The 21445-nt window shown below is 41.0% G+C and overlaps 1 protein-coding gene across 3 annotated transcripts in view; it reads left to right on the top strand.

The window, feature by feature from the left end:
• The window catches only part of arhgap12b (Rho GTPase activating protein 12b), a 220588-nt gene that overhangs the window by 157138 nt on the left and 42005 nt on the right, over positions 1 to 21445 (top strand). For all 3 annotated transcript variants that reach the window (XM_080212046.1, XM_080212037.1, XM_080212026.1), the window contains 4 exons: positions 2713 to 2793; positions 6022 to 6105; positions 12184 to 12245; positions 14323 to 14404. In XM_080212046.1, coding sequence (XP_080068172.1) covers positions 2713 to 2793; positions 6022 to 6105; positions 12184 to 12245; positions 14323 to 14404 — 309 coding nt within the window. The remainder of the gene's footprint in view (positions 1 to 2712; positions 2794 to 6021; positions 6106 to 12183; positions 12246 to 14322; positions 14405 to 21445) is intronic.

Here is a 21445-nt window from a genome sequence, read left to right as displayed (position 1 = left end):
AAGGAAGAGGTGTACAGAATAGCTCAAAAAGCAGCAGACGTGAGGATCGGAAGCAATTTAGAATTGAACAAAGGAGGAAAGAGAGATTGAAGAGGCAAGAAATAAAGGACGCGAGTAAGCTTGCAGGGAACATAAAAACTGATTGACAAAATGAATCATGAAGGTAGTCAGAAACTGGGGAATTTATAATGGGGAACAAAGAAATGGCTGACTAATTAAGTACATACATTTGTTCTCTCTTCACAATGGAGGACATAAATAATGCACCGGAAATGTTAGGGAATACTAGGTTTCGTGAGAGGGAACTGAAGGAAATCAGCATTGGTAAAGAAATGATTTGGGGGAAATCGATAGGAATGAAAGCTTATAAATCGCCAGGACCTGATAACCTACATCCCTGTGTACGTGAGGAAGTGGCCCTCGAAGTAGTGGATGCATTGATTGTCACCTTCCATGATTCTATAGACCCTGGCTCAGTTCCTATGGATTGAAGGGTAGCTGATGAAAAGGGAGGTAGAACAAAAACAGAACTATGGACCAGTCATCCTGACTGGTGAAAATGCTAGAGTCCATTATGCAAGATTTATATTAATGATTTGGATGAGGGAACTAAATATAACATCTCCAGAATTACAGATGAGACAAAGCTGGGTGGGAGGGTGAGCTGTGAGAAGGATGCGAAGATGCTTCAGTGTGATTTGGACAAGTTGAGTGAGTGGGCACATGCATAAGAGATGCAGTCTACAATGTGAGGTTATCTACTTTGGGAGTAAAAACAGGAAAGCAGGTTATTATTTTTGAAATCTGGGACTTGAGCAGTTGCTGAAACTAAGTATGCAGGTGGTGAAGAAGGCAAATTGGTATGTTGGCCTTCATTGAGAGAGAATTTGAGCACAGGAACAAGAATGTTCTGCTGCAGTTATACAGGGCCTTGGTGACACCATCCCTGGAATCTTGTTTGCAGTTTTGATTTCCTTATCTGTGGAAGGCTTAGAGAGGTAATGCAGCGAACGTTTACCAAACTGAATCCTGGGATAGCTGGGCTGACATATGAGGAGAAATTGAATCGGTTAGAATTAAATTCACAGGAGTTTAGAAGAATAAGGTGGGAACCTTAAGGAAACCTATAAAATTCTAACAGGGCTAGACAGGGTAAATGCAGGAATGATGTTCGTGATGGTGTGGGAGTCCAGAACCAGGTGTCATAATCTAAGGATATGGGATAAACTTTATAAGACTGAGATGAGAAATTTCTTCACCCAGTGGATGGTGAGGCTATGGCATTCTCTACTCCAAAAAACAAATGAGGCCAAAACATTATATGTTTTCAAGAAACAGTTGGGTATAGCTCTTGGGATTAAATGGATCAAGGAATATGGGGTGAAAGCAGGAACAGGTTACTGAGTTGGATGACCTGTCATGATCATGATGAATGGCGGAGCAGGCTCGAAAGACCAAATTGCCTATTTTCCATCTTTCTATGTTTGAAAGATAAGAATGCATATGCAACATTCATTCAGAAGAGAGAGAGAGTCTTGCTGGATAAAACTCTTCATTGAAGACAGGTGAATAGATCAGGACAATTTATTTGCTGAAATCTATCTAGATTTCCAAAAGCTTTTGATAATATTTTAGTTAGACAATGAACTAATATAGTTACAGCGCGCAAGATCAGGGGGTAAAGTAGCAGAATGAATAATTAGTGGCCAGCTAAAAGCCTGAATGCAAAGGGCTACAGGATCGCAATTCTCAATGGCAAGAAGTAGGAATTGGGTTCCCATGAGGATTAGTGCTGGGGCCATTCATGTTCGCAATTCATAACAGCGATTTGGACTTTGGAATCAAAATTGCAATTTCCACATTTGTAGGCAACACCAAACTGGGAGGGATACTGAATATTGAAGAGACTGCAACAGTTTGCAAGAAGACATCAATAAACTTAAAGAATTGACTTTTAATTGGCATGATGTGAGACACTGCATTTTGGTAAGGAAATAAGAATCTAAGTAAGATACAGGAACAAAGGGATCTGGGAAAGCCAGTGCACAGATCAATAAAAGTTGTGCCACAGGGTGGTAAGTTTATATCAATAGTAAATTAAGCACTAGAGTTTATTTTAGAGGGTTAAAGTTGAAAAGTAGATGTGTTATGCTGATGTTGTTTTGAACTTGCGTTGGAGGCCATGTAAAAGGTGCAAAAATGACCTTGGAGAATGTCGCCAGATCTGAAGTTAATCTCATTATGGTGGATAGACGTACAGGCTACATCTCTCTTCCCTGGACTAGGGAGTGACACTCCAGTAAATGAAAAAATTTGTAGAAAAAAAAAGTTGGATAGTAAATCAGTTTGCCAAGAGTATGTAACACAACCATCATTTACGGCTCTGATCAAAGAAAATGGCTGCTATGTTCCCACCAATAGGTTTCATTGTTATGGAGATAGGTATTATACCTGTGACACTTTTTGAATAGTGTTTTTAGTAAACAGTAGGCTAAATAATTTGTTATTACAAATAATTTAAAAATGTATGAATTCAGAGATCATCAAGCTGGGAAAAATGAATAGCAGGTACTGTAACTTCAGTCATTAGTAAAGTAGGTATCAGTCCTATATTTGTTTATTTGATAAAGATCCAAGTTCTTTTTGAATTTTTAAAGCCATAGCAAATTGAGGATACATGAGTAACCAATGAGAAACATCTTGATTTTCCAGTTCACTGCAAAAAAGCACAAGCGCAATTCCTCTGAACATCTCTGTGCTCCGTCTTCATTGCCTTCGCAGCACCCAGATCAAGTTAGTATTTTATTTTAATATAAATTATCCTGAAATGCCCTTTAATGTAAATACATCTCTTAAGTTTCCATTGTTTTTATTTTTTTTTGATTTGTGTTAGTCTTAATGAATTTCAGTTCTTCTGAGTTTTTCTGTTTGAACTAACATTGACATTCTGGACAATTCTCATTACGGTATGGTGTTCTTGAATTATGATGTCTTGTCTTGACTTGAAATTTGTTACAGTACATATGTTATTTTGAAAAAGTATAATAGTTTGAATTTCTTGCTGAGGAAGTTATTGGCCTACTAAGTAACAATTATACTTTCAGTGAAGTAGATGTGTCATCGAATCCCATACAATTCATACAAGGCACAAGGAGGCCATTCAGCCTATCGAATCTGCATCAACTCAGAACATTTCACTCAAGTCCACCCTCACCCCTGCCTTATTCCCGTAACTCCATGCATTTACCATGGCTAATCCACCTAACTACGTATTTTTGGATTGTAGGAGGAAGCTGGAGCACCCAGAGGAAACACGCAGATATATAGAGAAAGTGTAAAATACACAGTTGATGTTGCAATTGTCTAAATTTTGAGCTGAACATTCAAAAGATTGGTAAACGTCGCTTTGTTTTGCTATCAGGGACACAAAGCATTTAAAAGCATTTTTTTTAAGAATGTAATTGATGCATTTGCTCCAACTTCTGACCATGACGTTAAAACGTAGAGAATGTCATCAGTTTCTGAGCAATGATGCATTTAACATGTATGTATACCATATGTAACTATGAATTGTACAGGAGAATGTAAAAATTAATCATTGTGCAGCTTGTACTGCATCACCAAAATTGCAAATTTATATTCTAAAACTGTTTTTGTATTTTTGGTTGAAATTGAATTGATTGATTCATGCTGAGTTTACTAAATAATAACCATGCATTTTTCTTTGTGTCCACAATTTGTATAGAGAAGTAACTTTCAAATTCCAGTGGGAGGGAAAAGTCCGATATAACTCTATTGCTACACAATTGCTTTATAATATTGTTTACACTGAGTTCATAAAATAATAGCAGTAAGAATGAGGTACACAGTAACTTATTTCTAAAGAAGTTAGAGTTTATCCACCTATTGTAACTTTAAGTTATCAAAGAAGTAAAAATATTCTGGAGTAGAATTTATTACCCATGTAAAATCTGGAATTTAATAATGTGATGACCATGAAACCATTTTTGATTGTCAGAAAAACCCACCTAGTGCACTAATGTCCTTTAGGGGAGGAGATCTGCTGGCCTACATGTGACTCGAGAGCCACAGCAGTGTGGTGGAATCTCAACTGTCCTTCAAGGGCAACTACAGATGGGCAATAAATGCTGGCCAGCCAGCGACGTCCATATCTCATGAATGAATAAAAAGCAAAGTTTGCTTCAAACTTTGAAACTTGCAATTATTGCATCAAAGGGATTTTGATTGAAATTTGCCCCTCAGATGGCGATATTTTCACTCCCAATAAGGCCTTCGACTGGGGCTGTTTATTCCCTGTGCAAGGCGTTGCATCAACAGCATTTCAGTCTAATACGTTAGAATTCACTGCCTCAAAGTTATTGAATTATCATCGCTCTAGTTCCCTGTGGCCATTCTTTCTGACTGCAACCATAGTACATACTTTCCTGACATCTTTATAATATTTAGCACCCCATTCTCTTCCATTATCCCCTCTCTGTGGTTCACCTCTGCAGCACTGTCATCCCTTGGCTGCACTTCTGCCTGTCTAGCACAATCATTATATTACTTACCATGGCTTTTCGTCCTGTAGTTACGCAGTGTGGGTGCCTTTTATTTTCTTCTCTCATTGTTATACTACCACTGCTACTAACCAGATTATATTATCACCACTTGTCTGTCAGCATCAAATAGTGGAAGAGGAGATTTCTCCAAAATTATCATAAAACCTGAGGCCAGATGGCTTCTTATGGCAACCTGATAGTTTCCTAATCTCCATTACTGCTATTAGCTTTTCATTCCAAATTTATTTAATTAACTGAATTTAAATTCCCCAGCTGTGGTGGTGGGATTTGAACTTGTCTGTCTACCAGATCATTTGTCTAAGTCTCTGGATTGCTATTCCATAAATATAACTACAATGCCAACATACTTGCTTACATTATCTGTCATTTAGTCTTAATAAATAATGTCAAACTAATGTAAAATCAGACCAAATTGTACCTGTAGTCAGGGCCCTTAAGTGTGAGTAGATGCAAAATTGTAAGCATTGTTGTGAAAATTACTTGACCTGTATTTGACTCTTTGGAAAGAAGTCAAAAGCAAGATAATCCGTTATTTGAACATTGCTGTTGTTGTATTGACTAGGTATAGTTCTGTGCTGGAATTAACCTGGGAAATAATTGTAAAGGATTGTCAATTTCTCAGCTTTAACTCTTTGCTTTGACTAACCTTGGTTTCATCTTCACTGTTAACATATTTCCATAAGTTATGACAGTTTGTTGTTTACTTACCCACCTGAACTGTTAGTATGACTGCATCTTGTTTTAAATTATTAGCACAACATTAATTGACTTTTTTAGAAGAATGAGGGGAGATCTCATTGAGACGTATAAGATGATGAATGGGATGGATAGGATAGAGGTGGAGAGACTCTTCCCGCTCAAAAAAGACAGTAGGACTAGGGGGCACAGCCTCAAGATAAAAGGGGGGCGGTTTAGAACGGAGTTGAGGAGGAACTTCTTCACTCAAAGGGTGGTGAATCTCTGGAATTCTCTGCCCGTTGAAGTGGTGGAGGCTGCCTCGCTAAATATTTTTAAGACGCGGGTTGATGGGTGTTTGATAAGAGAGGGGATTAAGGGTTATGGGGAGAGGGCAGGAAAGTGGAACTGAGCAGCGACAGATCAGCCATGATCTTATTGAATGGTGGGGCAGGCTCGAAGGGCTAGATGGCCTACTCCTGCTCCTATTTCTTATGTTCTTATGTTTATTTATTCACAGAATCTGGGCATTGTTGGCTAGGTCAGCATTTATTGCCCATCCCTAATTACCCTTGATAAGCTGATGATGAACTCTCTTGAAGTACTGCAGGCCATGTAACTGTGCACAGTGCTGTTAGGAACTGAGTTCCGGGATTTTGAAATTTCACTGAAAATGACATTGAAGTAGACATTGTTTATGGTTTGATCCTCATGATCTTTCTTTAAGTCAGTTATAATGTTGCAACATTTTTGGTCTTTTTAGGAGCCTGCGACTAGTCCAAAGTTAATCCACGACAATAACAATGAACCACCCTCATCACCAAAGTATTTGCAGTCTTCACCAACTGTAAGTATACGTTAAGCAGCAAAAAAAAGACAACCAGTTAAAGTTAGTCTAAATGTCATGTGAAAGAAAATTATTATTTCTAGCTAACAGCAATGAATTAACCTAACTACAAATTACTTAATCAACTCCATTGCTTGTTGTGCTGCACAAAAGATTGCTTCAGAAGGTTAGGGGGCATGGAGTTGGGGGTAAGGTGTTAGTGTGGATAGAGGATTGGTTGCCTAATAGGAGGCAGAGAATTGGTATCAATGGGTGCTGTTCTGATTGGCAGTTGGTAACTAGTGGAGTGCCGCAGGGATCGGTGCTGGGGCCTCAGCTATTTACCATTTATATAGATGATCTGGAGGAGGGGGCTGAGTGTAGGGTGACAAAATTTGCTGATGACACAAAGATGAGTGGAAAAGCAAATTGTGCAGAGGGTGTGGAAAGTCTGCAGAGGGATCTAGATAGGCTGAGCGAGTGGACGAGGACCTGGCAGATGGAGTACAATGTTGGCAAGTGTGAGGTTATCTACTTTGGCAGGAATAATAGTAGGAGGGATTACTATTTAAAGGGCGAAAAGCTGCAGCATGCTACGATGCAGAGGGACCTGGGGGTCCTTGAGCATGAGTCGCAAAAACCCAGTCTGCAGGTGCAGCAGGTGATCAAGAAGGCGAATAGGATGCTGGCCTTTATAGCGAGGGGGATAGAATATAAAAGCAGGGAGGTCTTGCTTCAACTGTACAGGGCACTGGTGAGGTCGCAGCTGGAGTACTGTGCAGTTTTGGCCGCCGCACTTGCGCAAGGATATTCTGGCCTTGGAGGGAGTGCAGAGGAGGTTCACTAGGCTGATACTGGAGATGAGGGGGTTAGACTATGAAGAGAGACTAAATAGACTGGGTCTGTACTCGTTGGAGTTTAGAAGGATGAGGGGGGATGTTAAAGAGACGTATAAGGTAATGAAAGGGATGGATAGGGTAGAGGTAGAGAGATTCTTCCCACTCAGAAAGGACAGCAGGACTAGAGGGCACAGCCTCAAGATAAGGGGGGGAGCAGTTTAGAACAGAGTTGAGGAGGAACTTCTTCACTCAAAGGGTGGTGAATCTCTGGAATTCTCTGCCCGTTGAAGTGGTGGAGGCTACCTCGCTAAATATATTTAAGACGCGGGTAGATAGGTTTTTGGCAGACAAGGGAATTGAGGGTTATGGGGAGAAAGCAGGAAAGTGGAACTGAGCCTTTTCAGATCAGCCATGATCTTATTGAATGGCGGGGCAGGCTCGAAGGGCTAGATGGCCTACTCCTGCTCCTATTTCTTATGTTCTTATAAGAACATAAGAAATAGGAGCAGGAGTAGGCCATCTAGCCCTTCGAGCCTGCCCCGCCATTCAATAAGATCATGGCTGATCTGTCGTGGCTCAGTTCCACTTTCCCGCCCTCTCCCCATAACCCTTAATCCCCTCTCTTATCAAGAACCCATCAACCAGCTTCTTAAAAATATTTAACGAGGCAGCCTCCACCACTTCAACGGGCAGAGAATTCCAGAGATTCACCACCCTTTGAGTGAAGAAGTTCCTCCTCAACTCTGTTCTAAACCGCCCCCCCTTTATCTTGAGGCTATGCCCCCTAGTCCTACTATCCTTTCTGAGCGGGAAGAGTCTCTCCACCTCTATCCTATCCATCCCATTCATCATCTTATACGTCTCAATGAGATCTCCCCTCATTCTTCTAAACTCTAACGAGTACAAGCCTAGTTTATTCAGCCTCTCCTCATAGCTCAACCCCCTCAACTCCGGTATCAGCCTAGTAAACCCCCTCTGCACTCCCTCCAAGGCCAAAATATCCTTGCGCAGGTGCGGCGCCCAAAACTGCACACAGTACTCCAGCTGCGGCCTCACCAATGCCCTATACAGCTGCAGCAAGACCTCCCTACTTTTATATTCAATCCCCCTCGCTATGAAGGCCAGCATCCCATTCGCCTTCCTGACCACCTGCTGCACCTGCAAGCTGGGTTTTTGCGACTCATGCACAAGGACCCCGAGGTCCCTCTGCACCGTCGCCTGCTGCAGTTTTTCGCCACGTAAGTAATAGTCCTTCCTACCATTCTTCCTACCAAAGTGGACCACCTCACACTTGCCAACATTCAATTCCATTTGCCATTTCCTGGCCCATTCGCCCAGCCTATCTAGATCCTTCTGCAGACTCTCCACACCCTCCGCACAATTTGCCTTTCCCCCAATCTTGGTGTCATCAGCAAATTTCGACACCCTACACTCGGTTCCCTCCTCCAGATCATCTATATAAATGGTAAATAGCTGAGGCCCCAGCACCGACCCCTGGGGCACCCCACTAGTCACCAACCGCCAATCCGAATAGCCCCCGTTGACCCCCACTCTCTGCCTCCTATTTGACAACCAATCCTCTATCCACGCTAACACCCTACCCCCAACTCCATGTCCCCTGACCTTCTGCAATAACCTCTTGTGAGGTACCTTGTCAAACGCCTTCTGAAAATCCAGAAAGACCACATCCACCGGCTCTCCTCTATCCACTGCCCTAGACACATCCTCATAGAACTCCAGTAAATTTGTCAGACACGACTTCCCTTTAATGAAACCGTGTTGCGTCTGCCCTATCAAGCAATTCCCTTCAAGATGCCTCGCAATTTCCTCCTTAATGACGGAAGCCTTCCATTGATTGCTGTAGCAGAGAGAGAGCTAAGATTTTACCTGTTAAAAACCTGTTTAAGATAAGTTTAAAGCACTTTACTCTTTGTAGAACTGTTTAAAGCATTTATTTATTGTATTTACTGCTTTAAGAATTCTGAGGGAGTGGTTAAAAGGCATTTGTGGACCAGCCTGCTTTAATTATCAAGGGGCCACACGGTGAAGTCTTCCATTGTTTGCTGGAGCAGAGAGAGAGCTAAGATTTTACCTGTTTAAAATAAGTTTAAAGCATTTATTTATTGTATTTACTGCTTTAAGAATTCTGAGGGAGTGGTTAAAAGGCATTTGTGGACCAGCCTGCTTTAATTATCAAGGGGCCACACGGTGAAGTCTTCCATTGTTTGCTGGAGCAGAGAGAGAGCTAAGATTTTACCTGTTTAAAATAAGTTTAAAGCACTTTACTCTTTGTAGAACTGTTTAAAGCATTTATTTATTGTATTTACTGCTTTAAGAATTCTGAGGGAGTGGTTAAAAGGCATTTGTGGACCAGCCTGCTTTAAATCAGCGCCAGGTTTAAAAGGAGGCCTGGTGTAGACAGCGGGCAGCGGAGTGAGTGGGAAGCAGAGTGAGCTAATAGGGCTTAATATCAAAAAGGGCTGGAAGGAAAAAAGGCCAGGTGAGTTTGTTTGAAAAAACAAGGAAAAAAAATTTTTTCAAAACTACTACAGCAAGAAACAAGGAAAAAAAATTTTTCCCCATAAAAAATTACAGTGAATAATGGAGGGGCATGTGATGTGTGGTTTCTGTATGATGTGGGAACTGGTGGACCCCAGGGTCCTTCCCAGTGACCATGTCTGCAGTAAGTGCAGGTTGCTGGAAGAGCTCCAGCTCAAGGTGGATGAGCTGGCCTCTGAGCTACAGACACTGAGGCTCATCAGGGGGAGAGAGGGTGCCATTGTCAATGGGGTGCAAGTGACATCCACCCCCCCCCTAGACTGGCTAAATCTAAGGGTCAGGGACAAAAGGGGGCTGCTGGGAGGAGGAAGGGGGGTGAGGAGCGTAGGCCTCAGCCTCTTAATCTGCATAACAGGTTTGAGGTTCTTGCTTCCACTCTGGAAGAGGACGAGGTAGGTGAGGTTGGTGAGCAAACTGCACACGGTACAGTGATGCAGCAGGACATAGGCAAAGAGAAGGGGAAAAGGAACGTAGTAGTGATTGGGGATAGTGGGGTGAAGGGTATTGACACTGTCCTTTGTCACAATGACAAAGTGCACAGAAGGGTGTGTTGTCTGCCTGGTGCTCGGGTACAGGATGTCGCAGCTGGGCTGCAGAGGAATCTGGAGTGGGAGGGTGAGAACCCGGTCGTTGTAGTACATGTGGGTGCCGGCGACGTAGGCAAAGTGCGGACTGAGGATCTGGGGAGGGAGTATGAGAAGCTGGGAATGGAATTAAAAAGTAGAACCGACAAGGTGGTCGTCTCTGGGCTACTGCCTGAACCGAGTGCAGACGGGCGTAGGGTTGACAGGATAAAGGAAGTGAATGGGTGGCTCAGGGATTGGTGTGGGAGGAATGGGTTCGAATTTATGGGGCATTGGCACCAGTATTGGGGTAGGTGGGACTTGTTCGGGCGGGATGGGGTTGGTCTGAACCGTGCTGGGACCAGAGTGCTGGCGAATCGAGTAAAGAGGACTGTAGACAGGGCTTTAAACTAATTAGGGGGGGGGAGGGTGCGAGGGTAGGTGACGTTACGAGGTCTAAAGTTAAGGATAGGGTACAGGTAAGGGAAGAGGCCGAGGATGTCCCAATTGGTGGCGTTACGGCAAATAGGGTCCAGGTGAAGGCTGGGATGAAAGCGCTTTATCTGAATGCACGAAGCATTCGGAATAAAGTGGATGAGCTGGTGGCGCAGATCAACACAAATGGATACGATCTGGTGGCCATTACAGAGACGTGGCTGCAAGGTGACAGGGACTGGGAGATGAATGTACAGGGCCATCAAGTGTTTAGGAAGGATAGGCAGGAGGAAAGAGGGGGTGGCGTAGCTCTGCTGATTAAGGATAGTATCAAGGTGGTAGCAAGGGATGATATCGGAGCCAAAGAGCAGAAAGTGGAATCGTTGTGGGTGGAGATTAGGAACAGCAAAGGGAGGAAGATGCTGGTGGGTGTCGTCTATAGGCCCCCGAATAATGATCTGGAGGTGGGGTGGGCTGTTAACGCGCAAATAAGTGCGGCGTGCAGGAATGGGACAGCCGTAGTTATGGGGGATTTCAATCTGCATATTGATTGGTCGACCCATGTTGGACGAGGTGGGCTCGAGGAGGAGTTCTTGGAATGCTGCCGGGATAATTTCCTTGAACAGTGTATGTTGGAGCCGACGAGGGAGCAAGCTATCTTGGATCTGGTGCTATGTAATGAGGCGGGTAGAATTAGGGACCTTGCGGTGAAGGATCCTCTTGGAGAGAGTGATCATTGTATGGTGGAGTTTCTGGTGCAGATGGAGGAGGAGAAAGTGGGTTCCCGGACACGCGTCCTTTGTTTGAATAGAGGGGAGTATGGTAGGATGAGAGAAGAATTGGCGAATGTGGACTGGGGGAGCGCGTTGGAAGGTAGGTCTGCTGAGGAGCAGTGGAGGATCTTTAAGGAGATCTTTCTTGGTGCTCAGCAGAAATTTATTCCGATGGTCAAAAAGGACCGTAGGAGGAGAGGTAATAAGCCGTGGATAACGAAGGAGGTGAAGGAACGTGTTAAATTAAAAGCGGAGGAATTTAGAGTAGCTAAGAGCAGTGGGCGAGAAGAAGATTGGGAAAGGTTTAAATGTCAACAAAGATTGACAGAGAAGTTGATAAAGGAGGGTAGGAGAAGCTAGGAAGCTGGGCTAGCACTTAATATAAAAAAGGATAGCAAGAGTTTTTATAAATGTGTAAAAAGGAAGAGGCTGGCTAGGGTGAACGTTGGTCCTTTAGAGGATGAGAAAGGGGACCTAGTGGTAGGGGATGGGGATATGGCTAAGGTCTTGAATAACTTTTTTGTTTCTGTCTTCACGGAGGAGGACGTGAATAATTTGCCGGGTGTTAGCGATGGAAAGGTGGTAGGACTGGAGGGTCTTAATGACATTACTGTTACTAGAGAGGCGGTGCTCGACAGACTGGAGGGGGCTGATTGTGGACAAGTCCCCAGGACCGGATGGAATGCATCCGAGGGTTCTGAAAGAAATGGCGGAGGTTATAGTGGATGCCTTGGTGGTTATTTTCCAGACGTCACTGGATTCCGGGGAAGTGCCGGAAGATTGGAAAACAGCTAATGTTACGCCGTTGTTTAAGAAGGGTGCCAGGCAAAAGGCGGGGAATTATAGGGCGGTTAGTTTAACGTCTGTGGTAGGTAAAATGTTATTGTGTCTTGCAACGCCAAACAAACTTGTCTTTCACTAAATTTGCAGGTTTCTGAAAAATATGGATTACTTAACGTAACAAAGATCACAGAGAATGGCAAAAAAGTCAGGTGCGTACACAAGACTCAGGCAACTTGTATGAAAATTCAAATACTTTAATGTTTTCCACTCCAATGGTAAATATGACATTTTAATGAAAAACTGATTATGCATCAGAGGATAACATGTTTCCAATTTGTTACCTGACTCAACGAGCCAATTTTCAGTTATGACATTTTAAATTAATGGTCTGTTTGCCACTTTCTAAAGAAGATGTTGTTGAAAATGTGTACCTCAAAGACAATTTCAATTAAAAATTTGAACTCCAAAGGATGGGTGGAAAGATTAGAAGAAGAAAATTTATATTGTCAAACTGACCTTCAACACATCCGTTTGCAGATTTATTGGTGATGAGTCAAAGGTGACTAAACAGCTGTTAACAGGCAAGCCTGCCAGCAAAAAGCCTTTCAGAAGGTTACATACCTTCCCTCTAATAGGATTTTTTTAAATCCATGGAGACCTCGTTTTCTAGAGGGTTTAGAGCATTGCCTATGGACTACAAGGAGCAGAAGTAGTTTCCCATCTGGAATGTCTCTCTGTGTCTCTCCTCCTGCCCCCTTGCTCCATTATCAAAAAAGATCTTGTTTTTTCTCTAAGCAGAAAATCACAATTGGGATTTTGTTTCATAGAGGTGCAAACTCAGGATTGTTGATGGAACCCAAAGTGGGAAGGAATAGTGCTGAGAGTGCAGCTGCAGTGATAACAGGATGTTGGGTCACGTATCGGAGTGACAGAAGCTCACACTGTGTAGCCTGTGAACAGCCATTATCTTGAATGGCTGAAGTTGGGATTGAGGATGCAAATGAGATTGAAATGTAATGCCCAAGAGCTTGAGAATTGTCATGCCATTTGCAAAGCTTCTCTTGATAGAACCAAACTCTCGTTTTCAGTTGAACAGTTAAACCAGAAATGGTACAGACGTGGTTGTGGGATTTAATTAATTACAAGGATAGTGCTCACAGTTTCTGAAACATGACTGAAGAGGTAGTAGCATCACAATTCTAGGCATAACATTATAATTATACGAGGAGGTACAATAATGGTAGGAAGGATTATTACTTACGTGGCAAAAAACTGCAGCAGGCGACGGTGCAGAGGGACCTCGGGGTCCTTGTGCATGAGTCACAAAAACCCAGCTTGCAGGTGCAGCAGGTGGGCAGGAAGGCGAATGGGATGCTGGCCTTCATAGCAAGGGGGATTGAATATAAAAGTAGGGAGGTCTTGCTGCGGCTGTATAGGGCATTGGTGAGGCCGCAGCTGGAGTACTGTGTGCAGTTTTGGGCGCCGTACTTATGCAAAGATATTTTGGCCTTGGAGGGAGTGCAGAGGAGGTTTACTAGGCTGATGCCGGAGTTGAGGGGGTTGAGCTATGAGGAGAGGCTGAATAAATTAGGCTTGTACTCGTTAGAGTTTAGAAGAATGAGGGGAGATCTCATTGAGACGTATAAGATGATGAATGGGATGGATAGGATAGAGGTGGAGAGACCCTTCCCGCTCAGAAAGGATAGTAGGACTAGGGGGCACAGCCTCAAGATAAAAGGGGGGCGGTTTAGAACGGAGTTGAGGAGGAACTTCTTCACTCAAAGGGTGGTGAATCTCTGGAATTCTCTGCCCGTTGAAGTGGTGGAGGCTACCTCGCTAAATATTTTTAAGACGCGGGTTGATGGGTTTTTGATAAGAGAGGGGATTAAGGGTTATGGGGAGAGGGTGGGAATGTGGAACTGAGCCACGACAGATCAGCCATGGTCTTATTGAATGGCGGGGCAGGCTCGAAGGGCTATATGGCCTACTCCTGCTCCTATTTCTTATGTTCTTATGTTCTAATAGTTTTATATCAGAAATTGAAATATTACAACTACTTGAAGATGAATAAAAATGATTATTCACTATTTTATGTCTTTAGCTTAGTAATTATTAATTTGATTCTGTGTAAATATAACTGTAAAATTAATATGTATTTATAATTCAAAGGAAGTTATTAAAATTATGCTTAGAGTATGTATGGTTGAAATATATGCTATTTAAATATATGTTGTCACAGTAATTCTCTGTATTTTAATGGGTGTGTTTTAACAAACTTACTTATAGAAAGAATTGGACATCATCTTGGACAGTCTTGCAAGGGTCATCTCTGCTATTTGCCAAAAATCAAGGCAGTGGAAGTGGCTGGGTAATAAATATTTCTAACATGCTTTATAATGTAGTACATACACATTGTCCTTCCACTACAGTAATGATGCTCAGAGTAAATTTTATTGCAGTGTATATGAACTATTTAGATCACGGCCCAATAACAGGAATGATGGTATGCAACATTGATGCATTATAGTATAAGCACGTGAGATCACCTGTCATTCTCAACCATGGATTCTTGAAAATCACAAGTTAGTGAATGCAAATACCTATATCCAACTCTTAAATGGACATTTCTTTTTGACAATTTGATGCATAAATATAAGCAGGTACATTGTATTGCAATTTATAATTTATCTTTTTAAAAAATCTTTTAAAATGTGCAATTTTATGCAGTGATGCAAGTTGTTAAAAGATGGGTGTTATTAATTTTTCATTAGTTGTGCCCAATGGGTTCAGCAGTAAAGTAATAATTCTTTGCAGTTTTCTGGAATTTTCATTCACATTCCTGAAATATGCATTATTATGTGGTCCTTTTGCAAGTAAAATAAATCTAGCATTATCTTACCTTCATGTAATTAGCATTGAGAAGATAGTCAAAATACTAATCAGAAATTAGTTTTAAATTATAAATGGTAATCATCATATCACTTCAGTTGGAACTGCTACCCAGATTGAGCTATTGCTGGTCTTTTGTGTTGTCATACTAGTGAGGAGGGTTTGGTAGGTGATGTCTTATTGCACAGCTAAGGGCTTGATTGTATTCCTTTTATATACCTATTATACTTTATTTGCTTTGGTGCAGGGCAGTAGTGAAAGTGGAAAATATTTAAAAGAATGTTTGATACCGTTTTTCATAAATAAAAAAAGTGCATATTTTACTAGCTCAGACATGTGTTACGTTCCTAGCTGATGATATAATTAGAGGGGAAGTTCGCAGAATGGACCCGTGGCTCAAAACACTAACTTTTTTAATAAAATGTTGACGAACAGAGTCTCAGGACTGCTAATTAGTTTTAACGACAAAACTATTAAACGTATATTGGATTATAGTACAATAGACCTTTACCCCCGCCTTAGCTCACCAGTTCCCCACACGTTAAGATTAATGTGGATTACAAGATGCATCTTAAGCTACAATGGTCTCATAAGATGACAGCGGTACAGCACACTCCTCTCTGAACCTAAATGAATACCTATGGATTTCTCCTCAGGGTCCCCCCAAATAATTATTCTACCACCTTGTATCACTGAACTCTGGCTCCCCCACGGATGATTTAAAATTCCCCTTTTGAAAGTCACACTTTCAGTCTTATTTCAATTAATGCTTTCGCTCTCTCTACTGCTTCCATCAAGGGTTCACATTTAGGTTTTCCACCTCTCACTTCAATTTTCCTTTGTCTCAAAAGGCTTCTACATAAGTTCAGAGATCCAACCACCTATTTCCACAATCATATCAAATAATGTCTCCCGAACTTTGGTAATTTAATTTTTATTTATTAGTGTCACAAGCAGGCTTAATGAAGTTACTGTGAAAATCCCAAATTTGCCCCACACCAGTGCCTGTTCAGGTCCACAGAGAATTTAACATCTCAATCCACTTCTCAAACCTTAGCCCTACAACAGAAACCTTACTGGTCTCTCATGGCTTAATGCCTTTTCAACTCCCTGTGACTTACTGAACAGTACTCAGTGGCATAGTGGTATTGTCACTGGGCAAGTAAGCCAGGGACCCAGAGTAAGATCTGGGGTTCCAGGTTCAAATCCTATCCCAGATGGTGAAATTTGAATTTGATTAAAACAAAAATGGATTTAAATTTTAATGGTGACCATAAAACCATTGTCGTTAAAAACCAATCTGCTGTCCTTAGCTGGTCTGGTCCAGCCTATTTGTGACTCCAGGTCAGCAGCCATGCGATTGCCTCTACAATGCGCTCTGAATTGGGTAATAAATGGACAACAAATGTTGACCCAGCCAGCAATGCCCACATTGATTGTGTTCTGGTCCCCAGTTTTCTCTATTCTGTTAACTCCATACCTCTTGGAAACTTCTCATCATTTCTGTCTTTTCCTTAACTAACTAGACGTCTGTTTTCTTGACCATAGTATGGCTTTTCTAGCAAAATTGAGAGATACATTCCCTCTTTAACCTTCTAAAATCAACTGCTCCTAGCAGAGCTAAAATTGCCTCTCAGTACCTATCTCCAACTGCAATCAAATGTTCTAAATTAAAACTTAAAAGCTTCTCTACCTTATGAAGCCCCAGTTGCTAAGCGACCATTGCTAGCTAATTTACTCTTCACACTGTAGCCCTTTTAAGCACAATATGAAACCAAGCCCTACACATATATAAAGACCTTTGCCTTTTATGAATCTGACTATAGGTTTTACCCTTCCAAAGATACACACAATAAAATAAACTGATGTAAGATGACATCTTTATGTATAACGTTTACAAATATAAATTCCTTAAGACTACCTTTATTTTCCTAACACCTGTTAACTGTACATGGCACACCTGTACTTCCACTAATATGTTAATTTTTACTGAACAGTATGTTTGCATATGTGGAGATACTCTTAAGTATATTAAATGATCGGTATTGGATCAACAGTCAGTCAATACCATCACAAAACAGATTGACAGTCATTCATATTGTTGCTGTTTGTGGGATGAGACTAGAACAGAATGTTTGTAGCAATTATCTATGTAATGATAGGCACTGCATTTCAAAAGTAGCTCATTGTGTGAAGCTTTGACATTTTGTAAGGACAAAATGAAATCTAAAATTGCAATATTTTCTGAAGCTATGCAGTGCGTTTACATCACCATATGTCTCATGTCACCAATATGTTTTGTTTAATTTAACCTTGCCCTATCATGCTACAATTACATTTAACTTGTACTAAAGCATTCTCAGATCAAACTGTAAAAATCTAAAGTGAAATAAGAAGGAAAATTATTGTAAATTGGTATGAATAAGCATATTTTGAAGTGGTCACAGCTATTTTTTTCCTTTGTATCCCAGAGGCTGCAATTATTTTCTTTTGAAATTGTTTTAAATTTTTAAATAAATCTATTTACAGACTTAGCATACCTGCCCAAGGACCAGAAAACGAAAAATGCAAGAAGGTTCCCCTAAATTTATGTTCCTAGAATTATGCTTTTTTTATTACTCTGAGAAAACAAACAATTAGGATTCCACCAAGGAGTTCTGTAATATATCTATACCTTGCAAATATGGAAATACTTATCCCTAGAATTTTTTTTAGCTTTTGAGAAAATAATTGGGGAACCATGTGTATGATTCCATTGCCATTTCTTTTGATTTTAAATCAATAAAACCACACAAAATTGTTTCATACACTTGGATGAAAGTATAGTGTTTTATCCATGTGCAATTTTAAATGGTGTTTTTTTTTTAGCCAGATTGGTAGGGTGTAGATAACATTGTGTCCCAGGCATTGGTACTGGGGCGACTTCTATTTTCCATTTTGGAAGTTTGAAGTTTACTTATGATTCCCAAAACTGAGTCATGACAAGCTAAGAAAAAATGCAGAATTTGGGAGTTGCAATTTGACACAGAAAAATATAAAGCTTTAAATTTCTGAAAAAGTGTCTATGTAAAGTAATTATGGTAATAAAAAATGGTAAAACTCAGATTACAGGATCAGAAATCTAAGGAGGCAGAAACATAGAGAATGCAAGGCCTTGGCAAGCCTGAGTTTTGTACTTAAGAGCATTGGACATTACATAGAATATACAGCACAGGAATGGTCAGTTCTTCCCAATTAGTGTGTGCTGTTTATGCTCCTGACAAGACTCCCACTATCCTACTTCATGTGAGCATATTCTCTTACTTGTTTCTTCCCCTTAAGTGCATCTGTACTGTTCATCTCGACTAGTCTGTGTGGTAACAAGTTCCACACTGAAACATTATTGATCAGAGATTTTTCATGAATTCCTTGTTGTGATTTATTAGCGACTATCATTAGTCATGTCTTCTCTTCCACAAGAAGAAACACCTTTTCTCCACTTACTCTATAATACCCCCTTCATTATTTTTAAGACTTCTACTAGGTCATCCCCAAACTTTCACTTTTCTAGAAAAACGACACAACCTGTTCAGCCTTTTCTGACAGTTATAACTTCTGGTTTTATCTTTATAAATTTTTTTTAGACTTTTTCCAATGCTCCTATATATCTTTTTGAATATGGTGATCAAAGACATGCCCACTTACTGAGAATGGTTTGAGTAAGGTTCTGTACATTTTTAGTGTGACCTATGTTTCAATTAGAGCAAGGCACATACATTTGTACAAAGCAATGATTCGAGCATAGTTGAACAACTTGCTGTTTTAAATCTTTCATTCAGAAAGAATATGGGAAGAATAGAGTGAAAAATCACATAGTTGATACCAGGACAGTTTAAAGTAATGAGAGAGAACTTGAAATTTTTTTTTCATGGATATCAAGAAATTTATGGAGAGATTCTTCTATGGTTATCAAAATTGCCTACTGTTGAGCTTAACCAGACTTTGTTGTTAGTAATGGCCACTTTCATCCAAGCATAATATGGCCTCTTGCTTAAGATTTGTTTCTCATACAAGAAGGAATTGCTTCCAAAACGATACTGAATGACTGTAGCATTGCGGTTCAGTTGCATGTCAGTTTTAGATAGACTTGTTATTGGCATGGGAACATTGTGCGGTGTCAGGTGACAGAAGTGACACACTCAGGAGCACCCTTTGTGCATTGAACAGCGCGATATCACAATCAACAAGCTAATGCTGTGCACAAATGTAAATATTGGCAAATGAATGTGCAGGGATTGTGTTTCTAATTTACCCTGAAACAACAACGATGGGCCTGGCTCTGGGGCTATTTAAAGTGCCATCCAAAAAATTTCAGCTGACACGCTTTTGACTTATGTTCCAGGTTGGTGAAAGCATTGTCGTGAATTGCTGGGGAATTATGAAGGTTTCTGCTGACCACAGGCTGAGAGAATTGCGTAGCCTTTGATAAATATAGAGGCAGGTAATGCAGGGCCAGTTGCTCTGCAGCAGCAACAAAACCAGCAGAGAAGAAGAGGAAGAGGGGAGCCTTTGTCAGGTTGGAGGAAAATAAATTTTTTTTTGAGTAGATCATACCCCAAGATGGCATAACGTGCCTACATTGGAATGAGCAAGAAGCAGTCCTTCAATGCTTCACTTGAGTAAGAAGATGGTTTTGTCACTTACTTCAGTAAGACCTGGCCTTCCCAGTACCAGTGAAGATCACCATTGTTGCTTCCTTCTGTGCAGTCAATTCCTTTCAGGCAGCAACCAGCAACATAAATAAGGTCCCCCACAAGCCACAAGGAGATTTCGTTCTCTTTTCCCTGATGAAGGAAGACCACAATAAGGGCAAGTGAATTCATTAATATTGAGAGCTTACTGTAGTGTTGTCGTGCTCCACAAATCGCACATTCATGGCTGTTGTTCTCAATAGTGAGTAGCTACTTCCCTGGAAGCTAAAATATGTTTTCACCCTTCAACAGTCAGTGCCACTGATGGAGCTTGGGCCTGCAGGACAAACAACAAAATTGTTGCTTTGAGGTGGGGGAACATCTCCTCCAGGCGTGGCCCCTGACCCCCTTCCATCATCCCACCATGCAGGTCAGAATGTATCCACGCTAACACTGTAGAGCAAGCCATGAGTCTGCTAAAGCAGAGACGTGACTGCCTGAATCACCTATGGGGATCTTTACATAACACTGCAGACGCCCTCTTTGTATTCATGTCTTGCATCTTCCATGGCCTTGCTATCATGAAGGCTGCTATTTCCTGAGATTCTTGGGAGGAGGAGGACGAGGAGAAGAGAGAGAGAAGACTACATGCATCAGTTGTACCTAGGCATAACGAAAGAGACTGCATGTTGAGGTTTCCTTTCAGTTGCAAAGAACTTCATCGTTGCCCTCAAAATTGACCCACCATCCCTTTGCAATATATCCATTTCCTAGGGCTTACATGAGAGATCTGGAAAGTTAATGGCAAAGAACAAGACAATAGTGCAGGGTAGCTAATGCAAGTAACGATCACCACAGCGTGACAGAAAGGAGCAGAGCATACACACACAAAAGTGCAGCAACAATAAGGTCAGAATAGAGAAAATAATAGGCAAAATTACTACGTCTTTATCTGAATGCAAGTAGCATTTATAACAAGATGCATGAATTTGTAGCTCAAATCAAAATAAATGAATATGATGGCAATTAGAGATGTGGTTGCAAGATGACCAAGGTTGAGAACTGAATATTCGAGGGGTTTTTGACATTCCTAAAAGATGGGAAGAAAGGAAAGGGAGTTGGTGAGCTGTTAATAAACGATGAGAACTGTACAGTGTTATGAAATCATCTTGGCTTGGTAGATAAAATGGAATAAGTTTGAATGAAAAAATGTATTGGAAAGTCACTAAAGGGTGTCGTTTATACACTCCCCAACAGTGACTATGCCACAGGACAGATTATAAATCAATAAATAATAAATGTTTGCAGGAAAGATATTGTATGCAATAATTGTGGACGGTTTCAATCATCATATAGATTAGATGCATTAAATTGATCAAGGTACTCTGGAGGATGAGTGCATAGTGTATATTCAGGACAGTTCCTTAGAACAATACATTCTGGAGCCAACAAGGAAACAAGCTTCTTTTGAGCTGGCAGGAGGTAATGAACAGGATTAATTAATGAGCTCAGAGTAAAGGACCCTCTGAGCAAGTGTTCAGTATACGATAGAACTTCACATTCAGTTTGAAGATGAAATCTGGGTCTGAAGCTAGTGTCTTAAACTAAATAAATACTAGAAACAGGCCAAGGAATACTTAAAGGAGAAATTAGAGTATGCAAGTAAGCTAGCAAAAAAAAGACAAGTAAAGCTTCTACAAGTATATAAAAAGAAAAAGAGTAGCTATAGTAAGCACTGGTACCTTTAGAGAACAGGACTGGGGAATTAATAGGAAACAAAGAAACGGAAGAGATGTGGAACAGGTATTTTGTACCTGTCCTCACAGTGGAAGACAGAAAAAGCATTCCAA

Source organism: Carcharhinus amblyrhynchos, chromosome 2 (assembly GCF_965287045.1).
Source record: "Carcharhinus amblyrhynchos chromosome 2, sCarAmb.v2.hapA, whole genome shotgun sequence".
NCBI classification, from domain to species: Eukaryota; Metazoa; Chordata; class Chondrichthyes; order Carcharhiniformes; family Carcharhinidae; genus Carcharhinus; species Carcharhinus amblyrhynchos.
Note: the sequence above shows the minus strand (reverse complement) of the source record. Positions and strands in the feature narration are given on the sequence as shown.